Here is a 23885-nt window from a genome sequence, read left to right as displayed (position 1 = left end):
AAAATGTTGAACTATCCCTTTAAGTGTGTGATCCCCAGTCGTCATAAAAACCTGCTGAAGCCAGTCGGTTAGTGTGTACTCCAAGTCTTTTCTAAATCTGCAATGACTGTGAAAATCGCACAGTGTGTCCGCAGGTTTATTTTAGTGACAGTCTTTAAAGGAAGGTTACCAACAATTTTTCCCCACGTGTTTAGAAATGATTCATCAGCATCTCGATATAAAATGATCTCAGATTTTTTATATTTAATTAACTGATATCAGTGAGACAGCAATAAAAGAACTGGAGTCATCCGGAAAACAGGGATATATATAGTCATCTATTGTCTGCATAACATAGATATTTGAAATAAAGAAAAAAAAATAACCGGGCCCAGAGGCCTTCCTTGAGGAACTCCTTAATTATGAAGTGGCTTTATAAGATACTAGAAGCATATTTGCTCATGTGAAGTTCTCCAGATTTTTTCAGGGGTATGAATAAGACAGATGTCTCACTCTGTCATATATTTATGTGCCTTTTGCTGACAGCATTTACTCCTCACCTGACACTGGTGCTGCAATTTCTTTGTGGGCCTCCCCACGATGTAGATGTGGAAGGGAGGCAGGCCGATGGACGTGTACACTGAGATGTCCTTGTTGGAGCCGTAGGCTGCGAAGATCCTCATGTGGGCCTGGATTAGAGCAGGAGATTAGCTTTCAGAGACTCGTACAGTACACAACGTTTCATTATATCACTGCTTCACACACATATACCACTCTACATTACCTCGTTAATGAGGGTTTTGAGGAAGTTGGCCTTGTGTCGGAGCGGGTCGTGAACCAGCCCGTCGCAGAAGGAGACGATGCCGTGGGGGAAGTTATGCTGCGAGAGCCAGGCCACCACCCGCTGCTTCTGCATGTCAGGACGACCCGTTACATAGACGATCAGGTAGCCCAAGTCCTGCCAGTACCTGTATATGATTATAGTGAGTAGGAGAAAGAGCGTTTTAAGATATAAATTAATCTGTGCAGCATCTTTCATGCAGAGATGCAGATAAATGAGATTAAAAATGACAAGATAGTCTAATAAAGTCTCATAGTCTCACTCATAGTGATTTTATTCTATTTTACAGTTTTATACTCTTTCTTATTGTTATCTTTCTCCTATTTCTATCCTGCATTTTATTCTATTCTATAAAATTTTATTGTTGTTAAAAGTTGTTATTTTATTTATCTATTTTCTATTGCTATATTTTATTTTTTGTTGTTTTTAATCTTTGTGCATTAGTCTCCATGCTTTTTCTTGTTTTACCTCCTATATATATATATTGTTCAATCAAAATGTAAAGCACTTTGAACGGCATCTATTTGCTTTGAAAGGTGCTATATAAATAAAATTTGATTGATTGATTGATTGATAATAAAGTAGATCTTAAAAGAGATGAAAAAGTTGAATGATTTCAGATTTTTGATATTTCATTAACTTATATCATATGAGAGAGTAATAAGAGAATTGGATTTGTCCAGAAACAGAGATATATAGTTGTTTATCGTCTGCATAATATTTGACCTAAAGAAAAAAAAAGAACTGGGCCCAGGAAGCTTCCCTGAGGAACTCCTCACTTATGAGGTGGATTTAAAAGGCACTAGATGCATCTTTTTACACACTTTACTGTGTAATTAAATTATCTAGAGAAACATCACTGCAGAGTTCTGGGTTTGATCCTCACCTCACCACATCCACGGCGCCGGCTCGGACCTTCGGGTCGCTGCCCATGATGGACACACTGGCGGCAAACGAGCCGTCGATACTGAAAACAACAAACTCGGTTCCCCGTGGTAAAATAGTGAGATAGCTGTCTGCAGAAGTGTGGTCGCCCCTGGTAACGAGAGGAAGATGGAAAAACAAATTTTCATTATGTTTGTATGTCGAACAATGGCAGATAAACCTTAAATAATGGCATAAGAAAAATTGACAGCTCTACTATAATATTTAGGTTTCCTACATGTATCTTGTGCCTTGATCTTCCCTGTTATATTTGTCTGAACAACTGAACCATATGATTAGATACGTTAAAGGGATAGTTCAACGTGTTGGCAAATTGGCCCATTGCCATAATCCCTATAGTCATAGCAGTAGGTTCATTACCTTTAATTGTCGGTGCAAGCTATTTTTAGAACAGCGGAGCAGAGCCGTGAGCTGCTCAGAGCTACGCTACGGAGGCTCATGGGATTTCTTGGTTTCCCTCATCAAACTCATCAAATACACAATCCAACAACTCCAAAACTCTGGTGGACAAGTTGTGACCTGCACATTCACCACGCTAGAGATAATAACACAACGTTACCAGACAGAGTTGTTTTAGAGGTAAATTCATGCAAAACCGCTGATGTGCGTTCCCGTCGGGGGCAGTTTTTCATCAAGCAGACTCTGCATTTGCCTCTAAAACGACTATAGGGATTATGGCAATGGGCCAATTTCCCAAAAATGTTGAACTATCCCTTTAAAGCATCAAGTATAGCTATGATAACCAGCTGTCTTTAAAATGTGAAATAACAGCAACTTTTCATACCTGACCACCATTTTGACAGGATACACGCCGATGCCCAGCCTTTTGTTCTCTGGGATCACGTAAGAGATGCGTCCGCTGCTGTTGGTGAGCTCGGTGTCAAAGTAAACCCACTCTCCCGAGGGCGGCTGGGTCATGATGTGGATGTCGATCTGAAACAGAGAAAAAAAACACACAAAGATCTCTTTCAACATGGCACTTCTGCTGCCGAACGACCTCTGTGACACAGATGGTGACGCCGTTACATAACTCCTCTTTTTTCGGTCGCATACACACACACACACACACACACACACACACACGCAGCTGAGTGGGTTATTACCTTCTCTCCAGTGAGGGTAACCATGTCCAGGGGGCCGTACATGAAACGTCCCATCACCATCTGGGCTCCGTCCTCTGTGAACACGGCGTCATTCACGCGGTGGTTTGCCGTCACATTCTGGAAAACAGGAAATAACAAACTTGTGTTTTCACTTTGGTTCTATTGAATTCTCTCGAACTTTAAAATGTTAATTTGTAGATTTATGGGTCTTATGGTTCTGCCTCCCAGGATTCAGTCTTCCTGACTCTAGAGAGACAGTTTTAATTGTTACACAACATTTATTTATGACATAATTTATCATAAAATTAAGTATAAAGTCCGTTATCAAAGAAATTATGGTAACACTTTACAATAAGGGTCCCTTAATTAACGCGAGTTAGTACATTATTAAGCATTAATTAACTGTTTACAGATATATTAACAATCATTATTATGTATTACTTAGGGTTAGGAAACACATTAATTAATGGAGCCTATTAGTAAGCAGTTAATTCATGTTTACTACTCAAAGTTAGTTAATAAATTAAAAGTTGAATAATGTAATTAGTTATCATTATGTACGCATTACTCAGCATTAATTAACACATTAGTTTATATATTATTGCTTAATAATGTACTAACTAACGTTAATTAATGGACCCTTATTGTAAAGTGTTACCGAAATTATAGATTTAAAGAGACCCCGAGGAGTTTGTATTTGGTTATAAAAGAGTCTCATATTAATGTGGATGAATCTACGTTACCCACACTTTGTCTTTATAGTTATTTTGATATTATTATTTAGTGTTTGACTCGCCCAGCATTTCCTAGTTTCCTGGTTTCCCAGACACTGCCCGGCGGCCGCGGGTCATGGGAGTAACGCCACCGGATCACTAGTTGGCATCGTTTATGGTCGGTATCTGATCGACTTTCGTTCTTGATTTGAAAACATTCTTGGCAAATGTTTGTGTCCGGAGGCTCATGGGAAATCTAGTGTGAAAACACTTTCCAAAACTCCTCGTAGTCCCTTTAATACACTTTTTTCTTTTTTTTGTCTTGCAAAATTAATTGATCTTGTTTTCTTCGCTTGGTTCAGTGTTTCCAGTCTGGCTCTTATTCGGCACCACTGTGTCAGATTCTAGTCTCACATCTGGACCAGTTTTGGTTCACACAAGGAAATTTTTTGATAACAGCTGGAACCTGGACCAGATGTTGAAGTATTATATGGGGCCAGGGATCCTGTCGTAAAGGCCACAAGTTTCATTTTTCTCTGGTACTGTGACACCACAAAACCACAGCTCTGCTCTTGGATCAGATAAGACAAGTGAGATCTTACTCTGATCTTAACGTGAGTCCTCTTGCGGAGCCACTTCTCGCGAGGTTTGGACGGCGTGAATTCAGACACTTCTTTACCGTCCAGCTCCAAAATACTGAAGAATATTTGTCTTATTTCTTGTCAAAATGTCTCATTTCTAGTCAAAACTAATCTCTTTCCACTTAAAATAAGACTCATCACCTAAAAATTAACTTGTTTTTAGATAATTTTCACTTCTTCCAAACAAATTTTCACTTGAAATAAGTAGAAGAATCTGCCAGTGAAAGTTTTTTGTGCTTGTAATAAGAAAGAAAAACTTGCTCCACTATCAGATTTTTCGACTTATTTCAAGTGAAAATATGCTTGAAATGAGTAAAAAGGGTCTAAAAACAAGCTGCTTTTTATGTGATAAGTCTTATTTTAAGTATAATGACATTTGTTTTGACTAGAAATTACATTTTGACTAGAAACAAGACAAATATTCTTGGTAAGATATATATATAGGCCACAAGTTTCATTTTTCTCTGGTACTGTGACACCACAAAACCACAGCTCTGCTCTTGGATCAGATAAGACGAGTGAGATCTTACTCTGATCTTAACATGAGTCCGCTTGCGGAGCCACTTCTCGCGAGGTTTGGACGGCGTGAATTCAGACACTTCTTTACCGTCCAGCTCCAAAATACTGGAGTTCTCATGTCTCATCACCTGGAAGGAAGGAAAAAATATAATATAATATAATCATTCAGTAATTATTATTTTACAGAACAATCAAACAGACCAGGTAAGTTTTGACCAAGGAGCCTCTGCTCACCTGTCTGAGCAGGAAGGAGACGACGTCCGTGGACTCCCAGTAGGAGGCGTGGAAGAGATGAGGCAGCGCCACGGTGGGGAACGCCGTCAGGGCGTCGGGGCAGTACAGGGCGAAGTCCATCCTCTTACTGCCCCACCAGCGGGACGCAACTGCAGCAGGAAGAGGAAGAGGAGGAGGAGGAGAGTTAAACACTGCAAAAACTCAAAATCTTTCCAAGAATATTTGTCCTATTTCTTGTCAAAATGTCTCATTTCTAGTCAAAACTAATCTCTTTCCACTTAAAATGAGACTCATCACCTAAAAATTTACTTGTTTTTAGATCATTTTCACTTGTTCCAAACAAATTTTCACTTGAAATAAGTAGAAGAATCTGACAGTGAAAGAAAGTTTTTTGTGCTTGTAATAAGAAAGAAAAACTTGCCCCACTATCAGATTTTTCTACTTATTTCAAGCTCATCACAGCTCTTTTCATCCTCTCTAAACAGCCCTGTTCAGAACGGCTGGTTTCAGTGCCTGTCCCTTTAAATGCAAATGAACCACTGCTTGCCCCGTCCCTTCTACAGGTACCAGTACTCACAGGTAGGGGCGGTATTATGCAAATTTGAAAACTAATGACATCAATATGAGAGAACTGAGGGAACAGCTGGTAAAACCACATGGATTTCAACCATAGCAGCCTGAAAATTACAGATTTTTTTTTGCCAATTCTCACATTTTAGGGGCCGGAAGGCAAGACAAACACCCAAATATATGTTAAAGAGCCTTCAAAAGGTATTATTTCCATAATATGCCTCCTTTAACACCAAAATCCTGGAGAATATTTTAATTTTTGAGTTATTCTTTTGGGGTATTTTTGTGGGACTTTTATTTTGAAAGGAAAGTGAGAATCACAAGAAGTGAAAATATGCTTGAGTAAAAAGTGTCTAAAAACAAGCTGATTTTTATATGATGAGTCTTATTTTAAGTATAATGAGATTTGTTTTGACCAGAAATTACATTTTGACTAGAAATAAGACAAATATTCTTGGTAAGATATATTGCAGTGAAGAGTCGGAGCGTCCACAGCGTCGCAGTGCATCTACAGTCTGAAGGGTTTCACTATAGGAGGAGGTTTGAGTCAGAAGCAGCTCAGACGTCACGGCTCTCGCGTGACGTTTGGAAAACAGGACGAGTTGAGTTGAGGAAGACTAGGCCGGAGGAGGAGGAGGAGGAAGGAAGGAAGGAAGGAGGAAGCTCATCGCTCTCCTCATCGCTCTACTCTACACTACATCTCCCAGGATACCTTGCTCTATGTTCACCAGCACCCGGGGCGACGGCGGCGCCGAGCTGACGTCGGTGATGTCAGACGACGACGTGACATCGGTGAGGTCAGAGGACAAGGACGCGTCCGAGCCGGACTCGGACTCCGCCAAGACGCCGTTGCACCTGGGGAACACCCGGCGGCGCGTCGTCCTGCGCGGCCGGGGGGAGAACCTATTGTAGGGCAGCGCCAGGTGGGACAGCAGACCGGACCGTTTACCGGCGCCCAGTTTGAGAGCTGCCGCCGCTGCTGGCGAGGGGACGACAGCGTCATCAACACATCAACGGCCACAGTGGCGACCAGAACCAACATCACACACACAGACAAGGGCGTAACTCTGGGTTAAACATTGGGGGGGAGGGGGGCGGGGTTGAGATCTCATTTCATTTCATTTAATTTCTTTATTTATTGAATTGGGACAGTGCACCTTTATCAACACTGACGCATTAAGCATCAGTGTAAATGTGCCAGACTTAGCACAACTGCTACATTTCAGCTGCAGTCCCAAGGCATCTCTGCCCATATAAGGACTTTTGATAACCCCTTTAATTTACAGGCCGCTAATTGTGTGATAATGTCAAGAAATAGCCAAGAAATAACAAATAATTGCGTCATAATGTCTAGAAATAATGGTCAATTTCATAGTAATATATAAATACAGTAATATATATAGTAATATATAGTATAAATTGCCAAGAAATAACGATTGATTGTGTAGAAATAGCACAGAAATAACTTGCAAGGAAAATTCTGGCCTCAAAGCATGAAAAGTATGTGTAATCATCAAAAACATGACAATACTATGGAATTGACCATTATTTCTAGACATTATGGCACAATTATTTGTTATTTCTTGGCTATTTCTTGATATTATCACATAATTAAAGGGCTACCGGATTTTTTTAAAGCAAAAAAAAGTCAGCATGTGTCTAACTTTGAATTTTCGTTAAGATCTCTGCCTATATAAGGATTTTTGGTAACCCCTTTAATTTACAGGCCGCTAATTACGTGATACTGTCAAGAAATAGCCAAGAAATAACAAATAATTGCATTATAATGTCTAGAAATACCGGTCAATTTCATAGTAATGTCAAGAAATTTACGTTGCCAAGAACTAATGATTGATTGCGTAGAAATAGCCCAGAAAAAACAGTCAATTGTCTTTTTGGAGAAAAATTCTGGTCTCAAAGCATGAAAAGCATGTGTAATCATCAAAAACATGGCATTTCTATGCAATTGACCGTTATTTCTAGGCTATTTCTAGACATTATGATGCAATTATTTGTTATTTCTTGGCTATTTCTAGACATTAGACGCAATTATTTGCTATTTCTAAGCTATTTCTAGACATTATGACACAATTATTTGCTATTTCTAGGCTATTTCTAGACATTATGATGCAATTATTTGTTATTTCTAAGCTATTTCTAGACATTATGACTCAATTATTTGTTATTTCTAGGCTATTTCTAGACATTATGACGCAATTATTTGTTATTTCTAAGCTATTTCTAGACGTTATGATGCAATTATTTGTTATTTCTTGGCCATTTCTTGACATTATCACGTAATTAAAGGGCTACCGGGTTTCTTTAAAGCAAAAAAAAAAGTCAGCTTGTGTCTAACTTTGATAACAGGACAAATAGTTTACCTTCTTGTTTTGACATTACCATATTCTTCATGGTAGTAAAAGGTATTTCATTCATTTACCACCATTATTTTCAATGCCTTTTATTTTGTTGTGGTGATTAACATGTTTATTCTGACAGAAAAACACTCAATACCACCAAAACCTAATCACGAACTGAATGTATGGTGTGTGTGTTTGTTTTTGTTTTATTTCATTATTAACATTACTTATTCTAGCTATTCCTTTTTTTATGCTAATTTAAAGTTTGGTCTCAACTAATGACACAATTTGTGATTCAGGCAGCTATGAACACAACACCACACCTTGTCATTATTACAATGTAATGTGACCAAATTTGATTCAGAGAGAAAAGCCGATCAGTTCTCAGATCAGATCTAAATCCTACTAATCAACTAATTAATGATATGACTGTAACCTCCTTTGGACAGTTGTTTTTCCTCCATTTATGCGTTGAACCAACTATTTAAAATTGTTTGTTGGCCCGGGCCTGTGGCTCTTTTCATTATGTTTCTGAACAGAATCTGGGCTTCACCAGTTATGACCGGTTATATTTGCAGGATTAGATTTTTCAGAGGGTTATAAATGACGCCCCTTCACACAGAGGAAGTGAGGTGGCGGTGACTCACTGGTGGCGATGTTGGAGGCCGTGTAGGAGTCGGCCATGCCGGACACCTGGCTGGCGATGCTGGCCTCGCTCGCCCTGCGCGTGAAGCGGAGGTGAGGGACGCCCGGCGAGGTGGAGGACGGTAAAAGGCCGTCGACGAAGATCTGTGAGTGGAGAGAATCGGCTGCAAGACGAGAAGAGAAGAGAGTCAGACTGTGAATCATGAACCTTTAGCGAAAACAAAACACTTTTTACATGCAAAATTACGTGAAAATGTTGTTATATACTCTCTGACAAGTGCAATAACCCCTCATATCTTCATCTTTTTCCTTCTCACTAATGAAAATTATGTTTACAATGTGCATGTTTTACATTTATTCACAATTTTTCACACTTGTGTCGTGTTAGTACTCATAATTGAAATTTATTCATGATGTTTTTATTTACTTCTATTTTATAATAAACTTTTTATTATTGACTATGTGCCTTTATGTGTCCTTTAAAGGAATAGTTCACCAAAAAATGAAATTCGTCCGCTGCAATCCAAGTGTCCTGAAGGGATATAGTCCAGAGTTTACTCGAAATGACGTCATTTAGGACATTTTTACAGCCTAAATAGTCCTGTATTGAATTTACCTTGCATTCACGCGATGCACGCAGGCGTTACCGGACTTGCCTAAATGACGTAGTTTCGGTTAAACTCTGGTCTATATCCCTTCAGGACACTTGGATTGCAGCAGACGAGCAGTGTGGAGGAATATTACAAGGTTCTTGTGTAATTTTATGGACTTTTTTGTGTTGGGCGCTATTGACTCTCATATAAAGTTTTCGTTGGACTACGAACCGGCCTCCCGGGTCTCCAGATGCACTTTGAGGAATAAAAAACTACTCCGGAGTATTCATCAGCATGAGGGTGAGTCAACAATAACTGAATTTCATTTTCTGGTGAACTATTCCATAAATCTCAATATCAGTCTCACTCTCTGCGGGCAGCTGCGGCGTCGGCCAGTTGAGGACGGGCACCGGGATGGACGTCTCGGTGACGCTGGTTTCCTGGAAGCGCTGAGGAGGCGCCGCGCCGCTGGACTCGGTCAGGAGCTGCGGGTTACTCTGCACCGTCTCAACTGGGAGAGAGACACACGACGAGAGACAAAGTCAAAGCTTAAAGTAAAAGCGTGCAGGTGTAGTAGGAGTGATGCATTGTGGGTGGAACGGGGCTCTTCTCACCCAGGAGCGCTGAGTGTCCGTCGCCCAGAGGAAAGCGCTGGTAGCGGGGGACGCTGAACGGAGGCAGCAGGTGGAACCTCTTGTCCAGCAGCGGCTCCAGGCGCGAGGCCGACGGGTCGGCCGGGTGGAAGAGGTTGTAAACCTGCTGGCAGGCCGGACGCAGCGCCGAGACTGGAGGGGGAGGGAGGAGCCAAGTATTAAAAACTGAGCTACAATTACAATTAACATTAAAGGAGACATGTTATTCCCCTTTTTCACAAATTAAAATAATTCTGCCTGTGACATGCTTCGGTCAAAAAACCCCAACGATCAAACATCACAGCTCTTTTCATCCTCTCAAAACAGCCCTGTTCAGAACGGCTGGTTTCAGTGCCTGTCCCTTTAAATGCAATGAGCCACTGCCCCGCCCTTTCTACTGGTCCCAGGTAAGGGTGGGGTTATGCAAATTTGAAACCTAGGATTTCAAACTCGGGAGCCTGAAAATTACAGATTTTTTTGGCCTATACTCACATTTTAGCCGCCGGAAGGAAAGACAAACACCCAAATATACTGTATGTTAAAGAGCCTTCAAAAGGTTTTATTTACATAATAATATGTCTCCTTTAACACCAAAATCCTGGAGAATACTTAACATACTTAATACTAATAATCATTTTTGAGTTATTCTTTTGGGGCATTTTTGTGGGACTTTTATTTTGAAAGGACAGTGAGAATAACCACAGTAAGAAGTAAGACGACCACATGCAGAAAAAGATACAGGTCGGTGTGAAACCATGGCAAGTTGGCAACTGCAGTTCAGACAAAGCCTGTGTGGTCCATCACTGACAATGCCAATAAAGTTTATTCAGATAAAACTAATTGGGGTTTATTATGTATGGAAAGTAAACACACAAAAAAACTAAAAAATATGAAACTACTCCATCATTAAAGTTTAAATGTATTGCTGTTTTGATTGATCGGCGGGGCTAACTTAGCTTAGCTCATTAAGACTTGAATCACAGGGAAACTGTTAGCCTGGCTCTCTCTCTCTAAAATAAAACACAGTCTCCAGTGAGGAAAATAAAATAAAAGAAACCATAAATAAACATCCGACTCTCCGTGACCGACTCTAATCAAGTCTGATTGGAGATCGGTCCAGATGTTGACCCCTGAGTGACACAGCTGCAGGTCAGTGAACCTCCCGGAGGACCTGAGCTTCAGTCGGATTCGTGAGCGATCGCCACGTCTTTAATCACAGATCTGTCGTCTCGTTCTCATGGAGATTTTTTTTTTTTTTCTCTTTCTCTTTTTCTTTTTCACATGTTGCAGCCAAAACTTCTGCAGCCTTTGACCTCTGACACCTGCTGGAGACGTTTGTGTCCCCACAGAGGAAGAAACATCAGAGGCCGCAAGAAAACACTCACTGCTCATGTGGCAAAAGATGGAGTGTCATTTTTTAAAGGTCCAGTGAGTAAATCTGAAATATACTACCCATAAATATATTTGTATAAGTATGGAAGCCCATTTCCGCCACTTGATGGAAAAAAAAAGAGCTACTAAGTCATAATTATGAGATAGCTAAGTCAAAATTATGAGATACTAAGTCATAATTATGAGATAGCTAAGTCAAAATTATGAGATACTAAATTGGAATTATGAGATAGATACTAAGTCAAAATTATGAGATAGCTAAGTCAAAATTTTGAGATACTAAATCGAAATTATGAGATACTAAGTCAAAATTTTGAGATAGCTAAGTCATAATTATGAGATACTAAGTCATAATTATGAGATAGCTAAGTCTTATGAGATACTAAGTCAAAATTATGAGATATTAAGTTGAAATTATGAGATACTAAGTCATAATTATGAGATAGCTAAGTCAAAATTATGAGATATTAAGTTGAAATTATGAGATACTAAATCAAAATTATGAGATAGCTAAGACTTAGTATCTCATAATTTTTTTTCATCAAATGGCGGAAATGGGCTTCCATACTGTATGTAAGTGTATAATCACTACAAAATAAAATCAATTTTACATACTGGACCTTTAAACCTACTGTAAACACTTTATTAATTAATATCAATTAATTCAGGCTTAACGAGGAGGAGGTCGAACAGCAACGGGAGGAGAAGTGTCTCACCGTCCAGCGAGGGCACCACCGTCTTCCTGAGCGCGAGCACCAGTCCCAGAGGAGATCCGAACAGGAAGAAGTCCGTCACCTCGAAGTCGAACTTCCCCAACGTGCCTCCTTCCAACATGGTGCTGTTGCTGGAGCGCCGAGACCCGGGCTCGGCGTGGAGGACGCTGGAGTGGAGACTGGAGCGGGAAACAACAAAACAAAACAAGGACAGTGACGAGAAGTGAAGATCGTGTTTCTGAAAACTGTGAAATCAAAGAAATGCGTCCACGTCTGTGTCTGTGTCTTACGACGAGGTATTAGCGCCACATTGAGAAAACATTTTTTCACAGACTTCAAGATATTACGAGTATAAAGTCGTAATTTTACAAGAATAAAGTCATAATATATATGCAAGAATATGCAAGAAAATGCATCTATTCCGTAGAAAGAACCAGAACAGCTACCATATCCACTTCCTGGTACAATTACGACTTTTTTCTCGTAAATTTACAACTTTATTCTGATAAAATTGCCACTTTATTCTCGTAAAAATTATGATTTTTTTGTAGGGGATAAAATGATGACTTTATTCTCGTAAAATTGTGACTTTATTCTCATAAAACTATGACTTTATTCTTGTTATTCTTGTAAAATTATGACGATTTTTTGTAAAATTATTACTTTATTCTTGGAAAGTGATGACTCATTCATGTAAAATTGTGACTTTCCTTTGTAAAATTATGACTTTTTAATTGTAAATTCAAGATTTTTTTGTAAAATGATGACTTAATTCTTGTAAGATTATGACTTAATTCTTGTAAAATTGTGCATTTTTCTTGTAAAATTATGACTTTATTCTTGTAAAAATTTGACTTAATTTATGTAAAATTCTGACTTTTTCTTGTAAAATTCTGACTTTATTCTCGTAAAATTATGACTTTTATGATTATGAATTATGAAATCTGTGAAAACATTTGTTTCTCAACGTGGCCCTAACACCGCAGCGTCGTGGTGTCTCACCTGGACAGGAAGGCCTGGTGGTGTTTGATGGTGTCCAGCTCGTACGTGGACGAGTCGCTGCGTTTCCGCGGCAACGGCTTCTTGGGGTCGTCGGGGCCGGAGCAGCGGGGGATGTCGATGTTGCTGCGGCTGAGGTGACGGCTCCCCTCCAGGGTCGGCGACGACGACGGAGAGACACTGTTTATGACGATGCCCGGAGAGAGGAGGTCCGCGTCCTGGAGACGGGGGGGGGGGGGTTGGGTGGTTGTCATGGAAACAACAGTTACATGGCTCTGAGGTTTAATATCTGATGTTTCCTGTAGCGCCACCTTCAGGTTCACTTTGTTGATTCAATATGAAATAAAGCAACAACTTCTCAACTACACTGACTTTACAGATATTTAACTACAGTTTTAGCATGAACCAACATTTACTCATTGTTCCGCTGTGATACTGCAGCTTTTATATCCATCAAAACTATCATGGAAAATTGGATTTAACAATAAAATTTACAACAGTGAAAAAAAACAGGACCTAAAATGTCAAATATCAAAATATATATTAAAGTGAGAATGAAAATGAACAATTTTATTCAAAAGAAATTCCAAAATTGACATATTTATCATTTCTACACACCATAAAGCATTAGATACTAATAAGATCTTTGTGTACAAATTAATTCGTCATTGATTGAAGCTATTCTTCCTACACGGAGACTAATTTATCTGTAATTTATACACACAGTTATATAATATTTAACAATGGATGAATTGATCATAAAGTACAGTATAATAATAATACAATATATAAGCAAATCAAATTTATACATATTGATGCTGTTTTTATCAATTTGCATAATATATCAATTTAATAAATATGATGTAACTGCACCAAATAAAATACACATTTGACCAGTGGTATTTCATATACGTATGTTAGGCTATAAAACTTATATCTTTACATCACTTTTGATATTGATAATGACATACGTATATGTAATTATATACTGCATCTGTGTGTGTGTGTGTGTGTGTGTGTGTGTGTGTGTGTGTGTGTGTGTGTGTGTGTGTGTGTGTGTGTGTGTGTGTGTGTGTGTTGTTGTGAATGTTCAGATTATAATTTATTGATTATTAATATATATGTCATGTGTGCTGATATGTTTTTGCTGCTAATTAATATTGGCAGGCAAATGTTCTATTTACATTATGTTAAACCTAAACAGTGGCGTTTTATTTGAGTAGTAGTAGTTGTTGTTGTTGTTGTTGTTGGTCTGGTACCTGCACGCTGATGGCACTGCCTCGTCTGCTGCTGTTCTGACTCTCCGACACCGTCACCGAGCTGCTGCACAGAGCGTCGAAGCCCAAGATCCCCCCGACACAGTCCCCGATGACACACACCTGCAACACACACACACACACATAATGGAGGCCCCATTTCATCCATCCATCCCTGACAGTTTTTTATTGCGCACTGTAGCACTTTATCACACTACACTATATTTTGGTTTCGTTGTGTTCTCAATCCATCCTAGCACAACTCCATCCTTAAGTGTAAGGATGGAACAACATTGCATGGTTTTTATTTACAAAGCTTTACTTGAAATTTTACCTGTTTATCTTACTAGCTTAATCTCACTTAGAATCTGTAACCTACACACTCGTTCACAGGACACCTTGGTTTTACAAATTCCCAGTATCAGGAGAGAATTGGGGCCTTTCAGTTTTATGCACCCCAAAAGTGGAATAACCTACAAAACTGTCTGAAACTGGATCATCTTATTTCCTTAGATAGTTTTAAAAACTTATTATCGAATGTTTTACAACCTGTATGTAATCGTGAATCATGACCTTGTATACTGTATAATTGTGTTTTTGTAATCAGGGCGTCATTGAAAAAGAGAGCTCGCTCTCAATTGACCTTCCCTGAATAAATAAAGGAGAAATGAAAAAAAAAAATCAAGAAACCCTGTCCTGGTCTTGCATTGTTGCATCTTCATCCATCTTATCTATCCATAAACAGTCTCTTTTTGTTTTTTCTTTTGTCATAGTAGCGTCATGTTAATTGTCTCTCTTTGTAGTTTTTTTTGTCTGTTGGTTTCTGTTGGATACATGTGTGTTCTTCCTGTTTTATGAATTCTGTTGTTATGTCCTTGTGTTTATTTTATTATTATTTTAACACGTTGCCAGGAGGACTACAGTTGGAAACTAGCCGTTGGCTAATAACACTGGCACTTTTACATTTTATTATGTCCATTAATGTGCATTGTCCTCCTTAAATAAATAAATAGAGAAAGAAAAAAAAAAAAGGTGTCACAACAGTTGTCACACACAGACACACTCACCTGTCCGTTAAAGGTCGCTCCCTCTAACGACCTGATGAAGTCGTTGTACACCTGATTGGCTCGCAGGATGACGGTCGCCACGGCGTCCTGGTACTGCGGCGCCGAGGTGGCGAGCAGCGGCAGCGCGGCCAGAGGGATGTGGTCCTGGCTGCTGGACAGGCAGCTCTCGTCGTAGCTGTAGGGGCTCAGGCTGCGGAGAGGAGAGGAGAGAGGAGAGAGGAGAGGAGAGAGGAGAGGAGAGAGGAGAGGAGAGGAGAGAGGAGAGGAGAGAGGAGAGAGGAGAGGAGAGGAGAGAGGAGAGAGGAGAGAGGAGAGAGGAGAGGAGAGAGGAGAGAGGAGAGAGGAGAGGAGAGGAGAGAGGAGAGAGGAGAGAGGAGAGAGGAGAGGAGAGAGGAGAGAGGAGAGAGGAGAGGAGAGGAGAGAGGAGAGAGGAGAGGAGAGGAGAGAGGACGAGGTCATCGCTCTGACATCATCACCTGACTGATGACATCACCTGTGTGTGACCTTTGAACCCTTTTAAAAAAGCATGATCTTCTGAGTTGGGATAATTTAAAGCAGTAGTAAGCGATCCGGTGGTTTTGGCTAACTTCTTGTCAGCCGATGGAGTTAGCAGTCCCCGCCCTCGTCATGGATCTATTGGTCCTCGTCCCTACATCACCACATTCACGCGCATCCCTTGGCTGCACACACAGCCCTTCAAGCCGTTCTCTCTCCTCATTGGATAAAGGTTGTAGGATACAAGGAAGTATACAAGAAGTTTTCTCTTGCTTACAGCAGAGCAGAGTGACTGACAGACCCGTGTTTCGGACCAAACACTCTATATAAGTGATTGCTGTCGGAAGATATAACTATTTAAGACTTATATTAACACAAACATTCTGCTTACTTCTGCTTTAATAAAGTATGCAAATCTCTGCCTGGTCTTTAAAATACTGCACAATACTGCTCCTCCTCCTCTTCTTGCCTAATGCCTGCCATTTCATGTCCTGCCTTGTAATGTCTGATATTGTCTGTGCTAATGTTTTAGCTCTGTGTGCTACTTGCATGTGTTTCTAGCTGTACTTTCTTCTCTTGCTTTCTCTCGCTCTTTCTTCTCCCTGTCTGCGTGTTATGTCTGCATGCCATGAGCTTTTGTTATGCTGTATGTCAGACTTCTTACGTGTTTTACTTGTTATTATGAGCTTTTACTAGGTAGATTGTTATGTAAGTTGTATTTTGAAAGTACTTAATTGTTACCCCTTTTTCTTTGGCTTTTAGGTTGAAAACTAGCCTTGCTGGCTAACTCTGGCCCACTTACAGTTTTTTCTTTTAACTCTGTTGATTAGTGGTGCACTCACTGTCCCTATGAAATAAACTAATCAATGAAATAAATGAAAATGGTGAAGTGGACACACTCACTTGGACACGAGGGAGAAGGCGTCCACGCACACGGCCGGACACGGGACCATGCGGATGGCGATGCGCCCCAGCGCCGTGGGGTAGTGAACCCTCATCACGGTCTCAAAGGCGCCGCTCAGCGTGTTCACGTCTCCCTGCTTGTTGTTCTGCTCACCTGCTCACAGATCAATAGTTACAACATAAATCTTTGTGACACAGGTTCATTTAAAGAGTTCACGGCTCTGCAACAAGAAAAAAATTTGTTTTTCTTTTTCTATCCTGTTATTTATCTTTCAAAAATCCTCAGTTTTGTTCCTGAACGCTTTATGTTTTTACAATTTAGTGATCAATAGAGAAATAATCCTTCTATTTCTAGGAATCAAGTTTTCATTTGATCCATTTATAATAAAAAAACACCAAATATCTCCCCCACAAATATCAGAGTTTTAGTTTGCACGCTATTATAAAAAAAAAAATTGGGTGTATACATTTAAAAACATCGATCTACATAATGAAATAAATATACAAATTTGACCAAATTGATTTCACATAATGTATTTAAAATATATATGAAAATGAAAACTGACAATAAATTCCAATGTATTTATACTTTATAATAACTACACACTATTAAGCATAAATATAGAAGAGATCTATGTTTTTTTATACACTGCAAAAACTCAAAATGTAAAATCTTACCAAGAATATTTGTCTTATTTCTAGTCAAAACAAATCTCATTATACTTAAAATAAGACTCATCACATTAAAAAGCAGCTTGTTTTTAGACACTTTTTAAACTTCTTTCAAGCATATTTTCACTTGAAATAAGTAGAAAAATCTGATAGTGGAGCAAGTTTTTCTTTCTTATTACAAGCACGAAAAACTTGCTTCCACTGGCAGATTTTTCTACTTATTTTAAGTAAAAATTTGTTTGAAACAAGTGAAAATTATCTAAAAACGGTGATGAGTCTCGTTTTAAATGGAAAAAGATTAGTTTTGACTAGAAATTACATTTTGACAAGAAATAAGACAAATATTCTTGGAAAGATTTTGAGTTTTTGCAGTGTATGGTTTAAAGTATTGTGATTATATATGTTAACAATACATTAACTACATATTTAATTAATGAACTTGGTCTCAGACTTTTGAACTCACTGTTTATAATATAGCCTATCAACATATTGATTCATTTAACGCGATTATTTATGAGCTACACAACTGAAAATGAAGTAAATATCAGTTATTTGTAGCCGTGAAGAGTTTCTAATTTTCCATATTTCTTTGTGTACCTGAGCCGGTGTCCAGGATGTTTCCTCCGTGCAGGACGAGGACGAGGACGTGAGTCTTGGACGGCTGGAGACACTGCTGAGACGAACAGTCCTGCAGGTGAGACGATGACGACGACGACGACCATGACAATGACGAGGAGGACGAGGAGGAGACGGGACAGAGGAGAGGAGGAGAGGAGGAGAGGAGGAGAGGTTAACGAAGACGAAGGAGCGAGTGAATACGAGAGGAGGAGGAAGAAGAAGAAGAGCACAGAGGGAGAACGAGCAGGGAAACACTAGAACTAGGTTTACTAGACAGCCAACAGAAAACCAATCAATCAACAACAAGTTGATCAGATAGAAACACAGAAACATTTACACATTTGCTGCTTTTCTCTGATTGAAATTCTTATTTTTCACCATTTTTTGACACTTTAATTGTCAAAAAATTGTCAAAAAACTGTTTATAAATAATCTAATGAAGCACTTTGTCACTGATTTATAAAAACTGGATCCATCATTTATCAAATATAAAAATAAACACATTAAACACATTATAGTTGAGCTTATTAATCCTGTTTATAAATCGCACCTCACTTCTACCTCTGCTGGAGTGAAGTCGTTTTAAGAGCGACTAGCAGGATGATTGAAAGCTAATTTAGCGACGGCCCCTTTATTTCCCTTTGTTTTTCTTTTGTATCTATGAGGTTTTTAATTAAAGGCGTCTGCCAATGAAATGAGAAAACAGAGGAGAAACTCTATACCTCCATCTGCGTCTCCTCGTTACTCATCACAGCGAAATCCCCGCCCGACTCCTGGTACATCGTCTCTGTGGAAACAACAACAGCGTTCATTCATTCATTTATTCATTCATTTATTCATTCATTCATCTAGATTTTAACATGTGTTTTGTTTTTCTTTCTTAAAAATCTGTTTATTGGTATTTTCTGTTAGAATATATGTCACAAATCACATATTGAAGGATCTGATGTGTTTTCACCTTGAGCTTCGTCCGCCTCCATCGTTTCTATCTTGTCCATCAGGTCGTTGGAGCTCCACTTGGTGATCTCCTTCGCAAACATCTCCTCGTTGTCAGAGAAGTCCTCTGCAGCATCAACAACAACACACACAAACACACACAGAGAGGGAGAGAAACCTTCAATGTGACAAAAAGGCCTGATTGAATAAAAGACGACTGTCCCTTTAAGAAACCTGACACTCCTCTGAGTGGGCGGGGGCGTGGCCTGTTGCTACGGATACAGGTGAGAGCGGGAAATCAAAACAATGGAAAACAACTACCGTACTATTTAATCTTTTAGATTGAGCTGCAAAATGATACGCTGCATTTTTAAAGCAGCAGATTTTTAACCTTTAAATTCGAATCTTAAACACCTCTTTTTTTTTTTTTTTTTTTTACTTTTGCACTATTTTAAAAATGCTTTGTCAAGTGAATTGATATTTTTGTCTCCAGTTCGTCCCACACAGGGTTACAAGACACTATCACAATATAAAACGTGTCATCTATCAAATGTCAACAAGAAAATAGATGAATATGATAAATTAATATATAAAAAAGAAAATAAAGATAAAATGAATAGTAGTTACAGCTTGTTTTCTCCAGGTAACAAGCTAAATCTAAGTATTTCAAATGTAAATAACTGAATCTGCTTTGTAAATAAACCATCCTCCAGGCAGCTTGGTGAAATACAAAGTAAAACCTTCTGTTTCTAATGTGCTATAAGTTTATTATGTACAAATAGGTGATTTAAAATTTACCGTGAGCGTCAAAGAACTCATCGTCTGTACTGTCCTCTGAGTCGCGGGCGATGCTCTGCATCCTCCACTCTGAGATGCTCTGATGAGACGGGCTGCCTGCAAACACACAACAACAGAAGTGGAGAGATTCTTTTAACATTAAAGTTCCAGAGTTTTATATTTTTCACTGTGTTTTATTTTGAAATGTTGATCCATGAGGAAAGAGTATTCCAGTTTCAGCTTCTCTCTGGAGCTCTAGAAACAACAGGTCGGTGTCAGCCAATCAGAAGAGAGGAGGAGGCTCTGATCCTTTCTTCTGATTGGCTGACTAGTTTTTGAGTGATCCAATAATAAAAGAGCAGATTTGAGAATAAAACACTCAGAGAAACCAAATTCTGTAAAGTGTTGAATGATGGATGTTTGGGTCCAGGTGGTGAGGGGGCGGGGCTTGATGTGACTACTGTTTTTGTGACATCACAAAGTGACAGGAAGTCCTGACGTCTGGTTTTTAAAGGCTCAGTTTCTGAATACAGGCTGTGTGCATTTCTCTGTGGACTGAGGCTTTGATACTTTCACAGTATTAATATAGAACCTAGAGCTGCTTTATAATCACACTACACATGGACATCTACCTTTATACTGTATGGAGCTTTAATACAAACATCTACCTTTATACTGTATGGAGCTTTAACACAAACATCTACCTTTATACTGTATGGAGCTTTAATACAAACATCTACCTTTATACCGTATGGAGCTTTAACACAAACATCTACCTTTATACTGTATGGAGCTTTAACACAAACATCTACCTTTATACTGTATGGAGCTTTAATACAAACATCTACCTTTATACTGTATGGAGCTTTAACACAAACATCTACCTTTATACTGTATGGAGCTTTAACACAAACATCTACCTTTATACTGTATGGAGCTTTAACACAAACATCTACCTTTATACCGTATGGAGCTTTAACACAAACATCTACCTTTATTCACCACTTTATTTTCCCATGATCCATTGCGTCACACCACCCCGGAAGTCGGTTGTTTACGTAGCAACAGCTAGCGGCTAACGTAGCAACCGGACATCCACAACTCTTGCGATTGGCTTTATGGTCGTTACAGGCTCCATTCATAAAATCTTTAACTTTCCTTGAGTTGTTTGTGCATCCAACAACAGCACATGTCGTCCCGGAGGACATTCTATGAACTTGTAATAATAATAAAAACACTTCTAAGACAGACTGCTAGGCTAGCTCCATTCTGCTTGAAGTGAGACAGAAGTGCGAAACCGACTTGTCGGTGAATTGAGTGTCATGGCGACGCCCAGCGGCGTTCTACGGAAAGTGGTGAATACTGTATGGAGCTTTAACACAAACATCTACCTTTATTCTGTATGGAGCTTTAACACAAACATCTACCTTTATTTTGAAGGAGCTTTAATACAAACATCTACCTTTATACTGTATGGAGCTTTAATATCAAAGGGAACTGATGGTGATTAAAAAACAATAATAAACATGTAATATAATGACTACAGAGCTCTAATCAGTGGTGATGTGTGGACTGACAGCTTCCTGATCATCAGCAGTGTTGTTTCTGTTGTTGTTAATCGTCTCTCTATGAACTCATTAACATATTTTTTGGGGGGGGGGACGCTGCTGTAAACGAAGAGAGTAAAACAGGAAGTGGTCCTCCTCACCCCCTCTCTTGGACGACCTGTTGGACGACCTGGAGGACGTTGACCACTGCTTGGTGAGTTCTCCTCGTGTCTCCAGTGAGTCTCCCAGTTTCCCTCCTCCTCCTCCTCCTCCTCCCCCTCCTCCTCCTCCTCCAGCTTCGGCCTCGGCGTTCGACCCCCCCACCGTCTCGGCGCCGGCCTCCTGGTCCTGGCTGACGGAGGAGCCGTTGGTCTCGGTGCCCCCCCCCTCCTCGCTGAGGCTGTACTGGGCCATCTTCTTGGCCAGAGCCAGCTGAGTCTCCAACTCCAGCTGCCGGATGTCCTCGATGGTCAGGCCGTACCACTCGTCCTGCCAGCACCACGCCTGCCGGTGGGCTCTGACCATCACCTTACGGAGACCTGGAGGGACGAGGAGGAGGAGGAGGAGGAGGAGGAGGAAGAGGAGGAGGGGGAGGAGTTACTAACAGACACCTGGACTCAGGACAGAGATAAAAGTGTTTCTGTATTTTAAACACAAACTCTTATTGATCTATTGATGGAAACTGAGATAATACAAAGACTTTACAGCTTTTATGTCTTGTTTGTATTGATGAAATTCAACTGTTGCGTATTATATCCACAAGTTTCCGAACGTCATCATAAAATGCATAACTGTCTTGCATGGTTGAATGTTAAGAACAGATTTACTGCCTCGGTAGCAGCTGTTATTAGAAGACTGTCTGTGACGAAATTGCCAAGGGTTCTATACAAATGTTTGTCTTTCAGTTCGGATGAACATTGTTACAAAACAAGACATGCTACGGAGGGTAAATTCACCTTACCCAAAGTAAAAACAAACAAGATGAAAAGTACGGTAATGTATAGGGCCATGGTGATATGGAATGCTCTGCCAGGACATATTATCCAAGAACATAACAAATACAGATTTAAAGATCTATTGAAAGAACATGTATTAGTCAAACAGCTGTCTATCTAGCTGAAGCTATTTGGTCCAATCAATTAGTGTTTGTCTGATTTACTTGAAATATCTTAAGTCTGCTTGTGAATTGGGTACTGTTTCTGTAAGTTAATGTCATTATGAGGAACTTATGTTTTTGAACATCTGATTATTTCACAACTATGGTAATGGCTACACTGTGGAAATGAATAAGGTCCAGTGATATGTATATGTTGTGATCGTTGTGAGTTGTTGTGGTTATGGATGTTGTTATTGTGTTTATGGTGTGATGTGGTTTTGTATTTTTATCGACTGCAATGGATAGTTCATCTGTGAAGGTAGACTCCAGGAAGAATAGTGATGGCTTTTGCCAAAGCTAATGGAGATCTAAATAAATGAAATGAAATCTATGTATCTCAAAACCGGAAGCCGGTTTTGCATTTCCAGTGGAATTGTACGTTTACGTTTCCATGGTTTTCAGTTGTTGTCATAGTTGCGGTAAACGCATGGATCTATTATTAACGCTGGCTTTTTAACACGGATGTCAATTTGTGTCATATCTGTTGTTAAAAGCTGGTGTGATGATCCATGCGTTTTACAGATTTTCATTGAAAAAAAAAATAAAAAAATCCATGCATTTACCGCGACTACCGAAACCATGGAAATGTAAACATAAAATTCCACCGGAAGAGTAAAACCGGCTTACGTTTTTGAAAAAGGTGGATACAAAGACAGAACGTTTCGCTCTGTAGCCCTGAGTACTGTCTGTCAGGCTGCAGGTGTCAAATCCCACAACTTTTCATCGACCTCAGTGTGAAGATGTGACGGAAACTTCATCGACTGAAGTGTAGAAGATTCAGGAAAAAAGGTTTTAATGTTTTAAACCAACTTTATCTATAACAAAAGGGACGATAAGGAGCAACAAAACAAACAGGATTCAAAGAGACGTAAACAAGTAGAAAGATTTGAGACATTAAAAGCTGCAATACGCTTAATTAACTTTTCTTTTCTTTTTTTAATCTATAACAAAAGAATGATGAAGACAGCAACAACAAAACAAACAGGATTGAAATGTTGAGATAAGATGATGCACCAAGTGGAAAAATTTGTGTCGGTAAAATTATACTTCAATCAAAAAGAAGCAACAGGGACGAAACTGACACATCTATAATTGAAGGTTTGTATCCACCTTGAACGTGTAAATTTGAGATTTAATAAGAAAAGTAAAAGACACTGTCTGTTGATAAATGATGTTCATAATGAACCTGTGCATTTATATCTAATACAGGTTTGTTATCTTCCTCTCAGGACTTGTTTTTTTTTTAGTATCTGTATATCTTTGTAAAGATCATAATAAATATGATAATAATAATAAATAAATATAAAAATAAGCAAGCAACAGCAAGTAAAATCCTACATTCATCGTATTAAAGCTACTCAGAAAAGATTTGCACGAGTTTCAGTTTGTGCCACAGCAGACTGTTGTGGTGACACATTACACACGTGCATTGTTTTTTAATCTCTCTGCACCAAGGACGACATTTTCTCCTGTGCATTTGTTAAATAAAGCGCTGGTGTTTCCTCTGCTACTAAAGTAAAGAAGAAGATAAAACAGGAAGTACTACTGAAGCTCCGCCCCTCATGTCGCCTGAGAGACA

General features: G+C 39.3%; 1 protein-coding gene across 1 annotated transcript in view; it reads right to left on the bottom strand.

Annotated features, from left to right (window-relative positions):
- The window catches only part of pitpnm2 (phosphatidylinositol transfer protein, membrane-associated 2), a gene marked incomplete at both ends in the record, with an annotated part of 37274 nt that overhangs the window by 962 nt on the left and 12427 nt on the right, over positions 1–23885 (bottom strand). Inside the window, 20 exons of the mRNA XM_083983179.1 lie at positions 540–668; positions 764–947; positions 1707–1856; positions 2550–2698; positions 2869–2985; positions 4753–4869; positions 4976–5124; positions 8553–8714; positions 9511–9654; positions 9758–9928; positions 11884–12059; positions 12883–13097; positions 14139–14258; positions 15203–15392; positions 16601–16754; positions 17870–17960; positions 18613–18677; positions 18849–18953; positions 19625–19720; positions 21312–21689. Of these exons, the coding sequence (XP_083839305.1) occupies positions 540–668; positions 764–947; positions 1707–1856; positions 2550–2698; positions 2869–2985; positions 4753–4869; positions 4976–5124; positions 8553–8714; positions 9511–9654; positions 9758–9928; positions 11884–12059; positions 12883–13097; positions 14139–14258; positions 15203–15392; positions 16601–16754; positions 17870–17960; positions 18613–18677; positions 18849–18953; positions 19625–19720; positions 21312–21689 (3062 nt within the window). The remainder of the gene's footprint in view (positions 1–539; positions 669–763; positions 948–1706; positions 1857–2549; positions 2699–2868; positions 2986–4752; positions 4870–4975; positions 5125–8552; positions 8715–9510; positions 9655–9757; positions 9929–11883; positions 12060–12882; positions 13098–14138; positions 14259–15202; positions 15393–16600; positions 16755–17869; positions 17961–18612; positions 18678–18848; positions 18954–19624; positions 19721–21311; positions 21690–23885) is intronic.

The sequence above is a fragment of the Trachurus trachurus genome (genome assembly GCF_905171665.1).
Source record: "Trachurus trachurus genome assembly, chromosome: 12".
In the NCBI taxonomy this organism is placed as follows: Eukaryota; Metazoa; Chordata; class Actinopteri; order Carangiformes; family Carangidae; genus Trachurus; species Trachurus trachurus.
The sequence above is the reverse complement of the archived record's forward strand: the minus strand, read 5'-3'. Positions and strand labels throughout refer to the sequence as shown.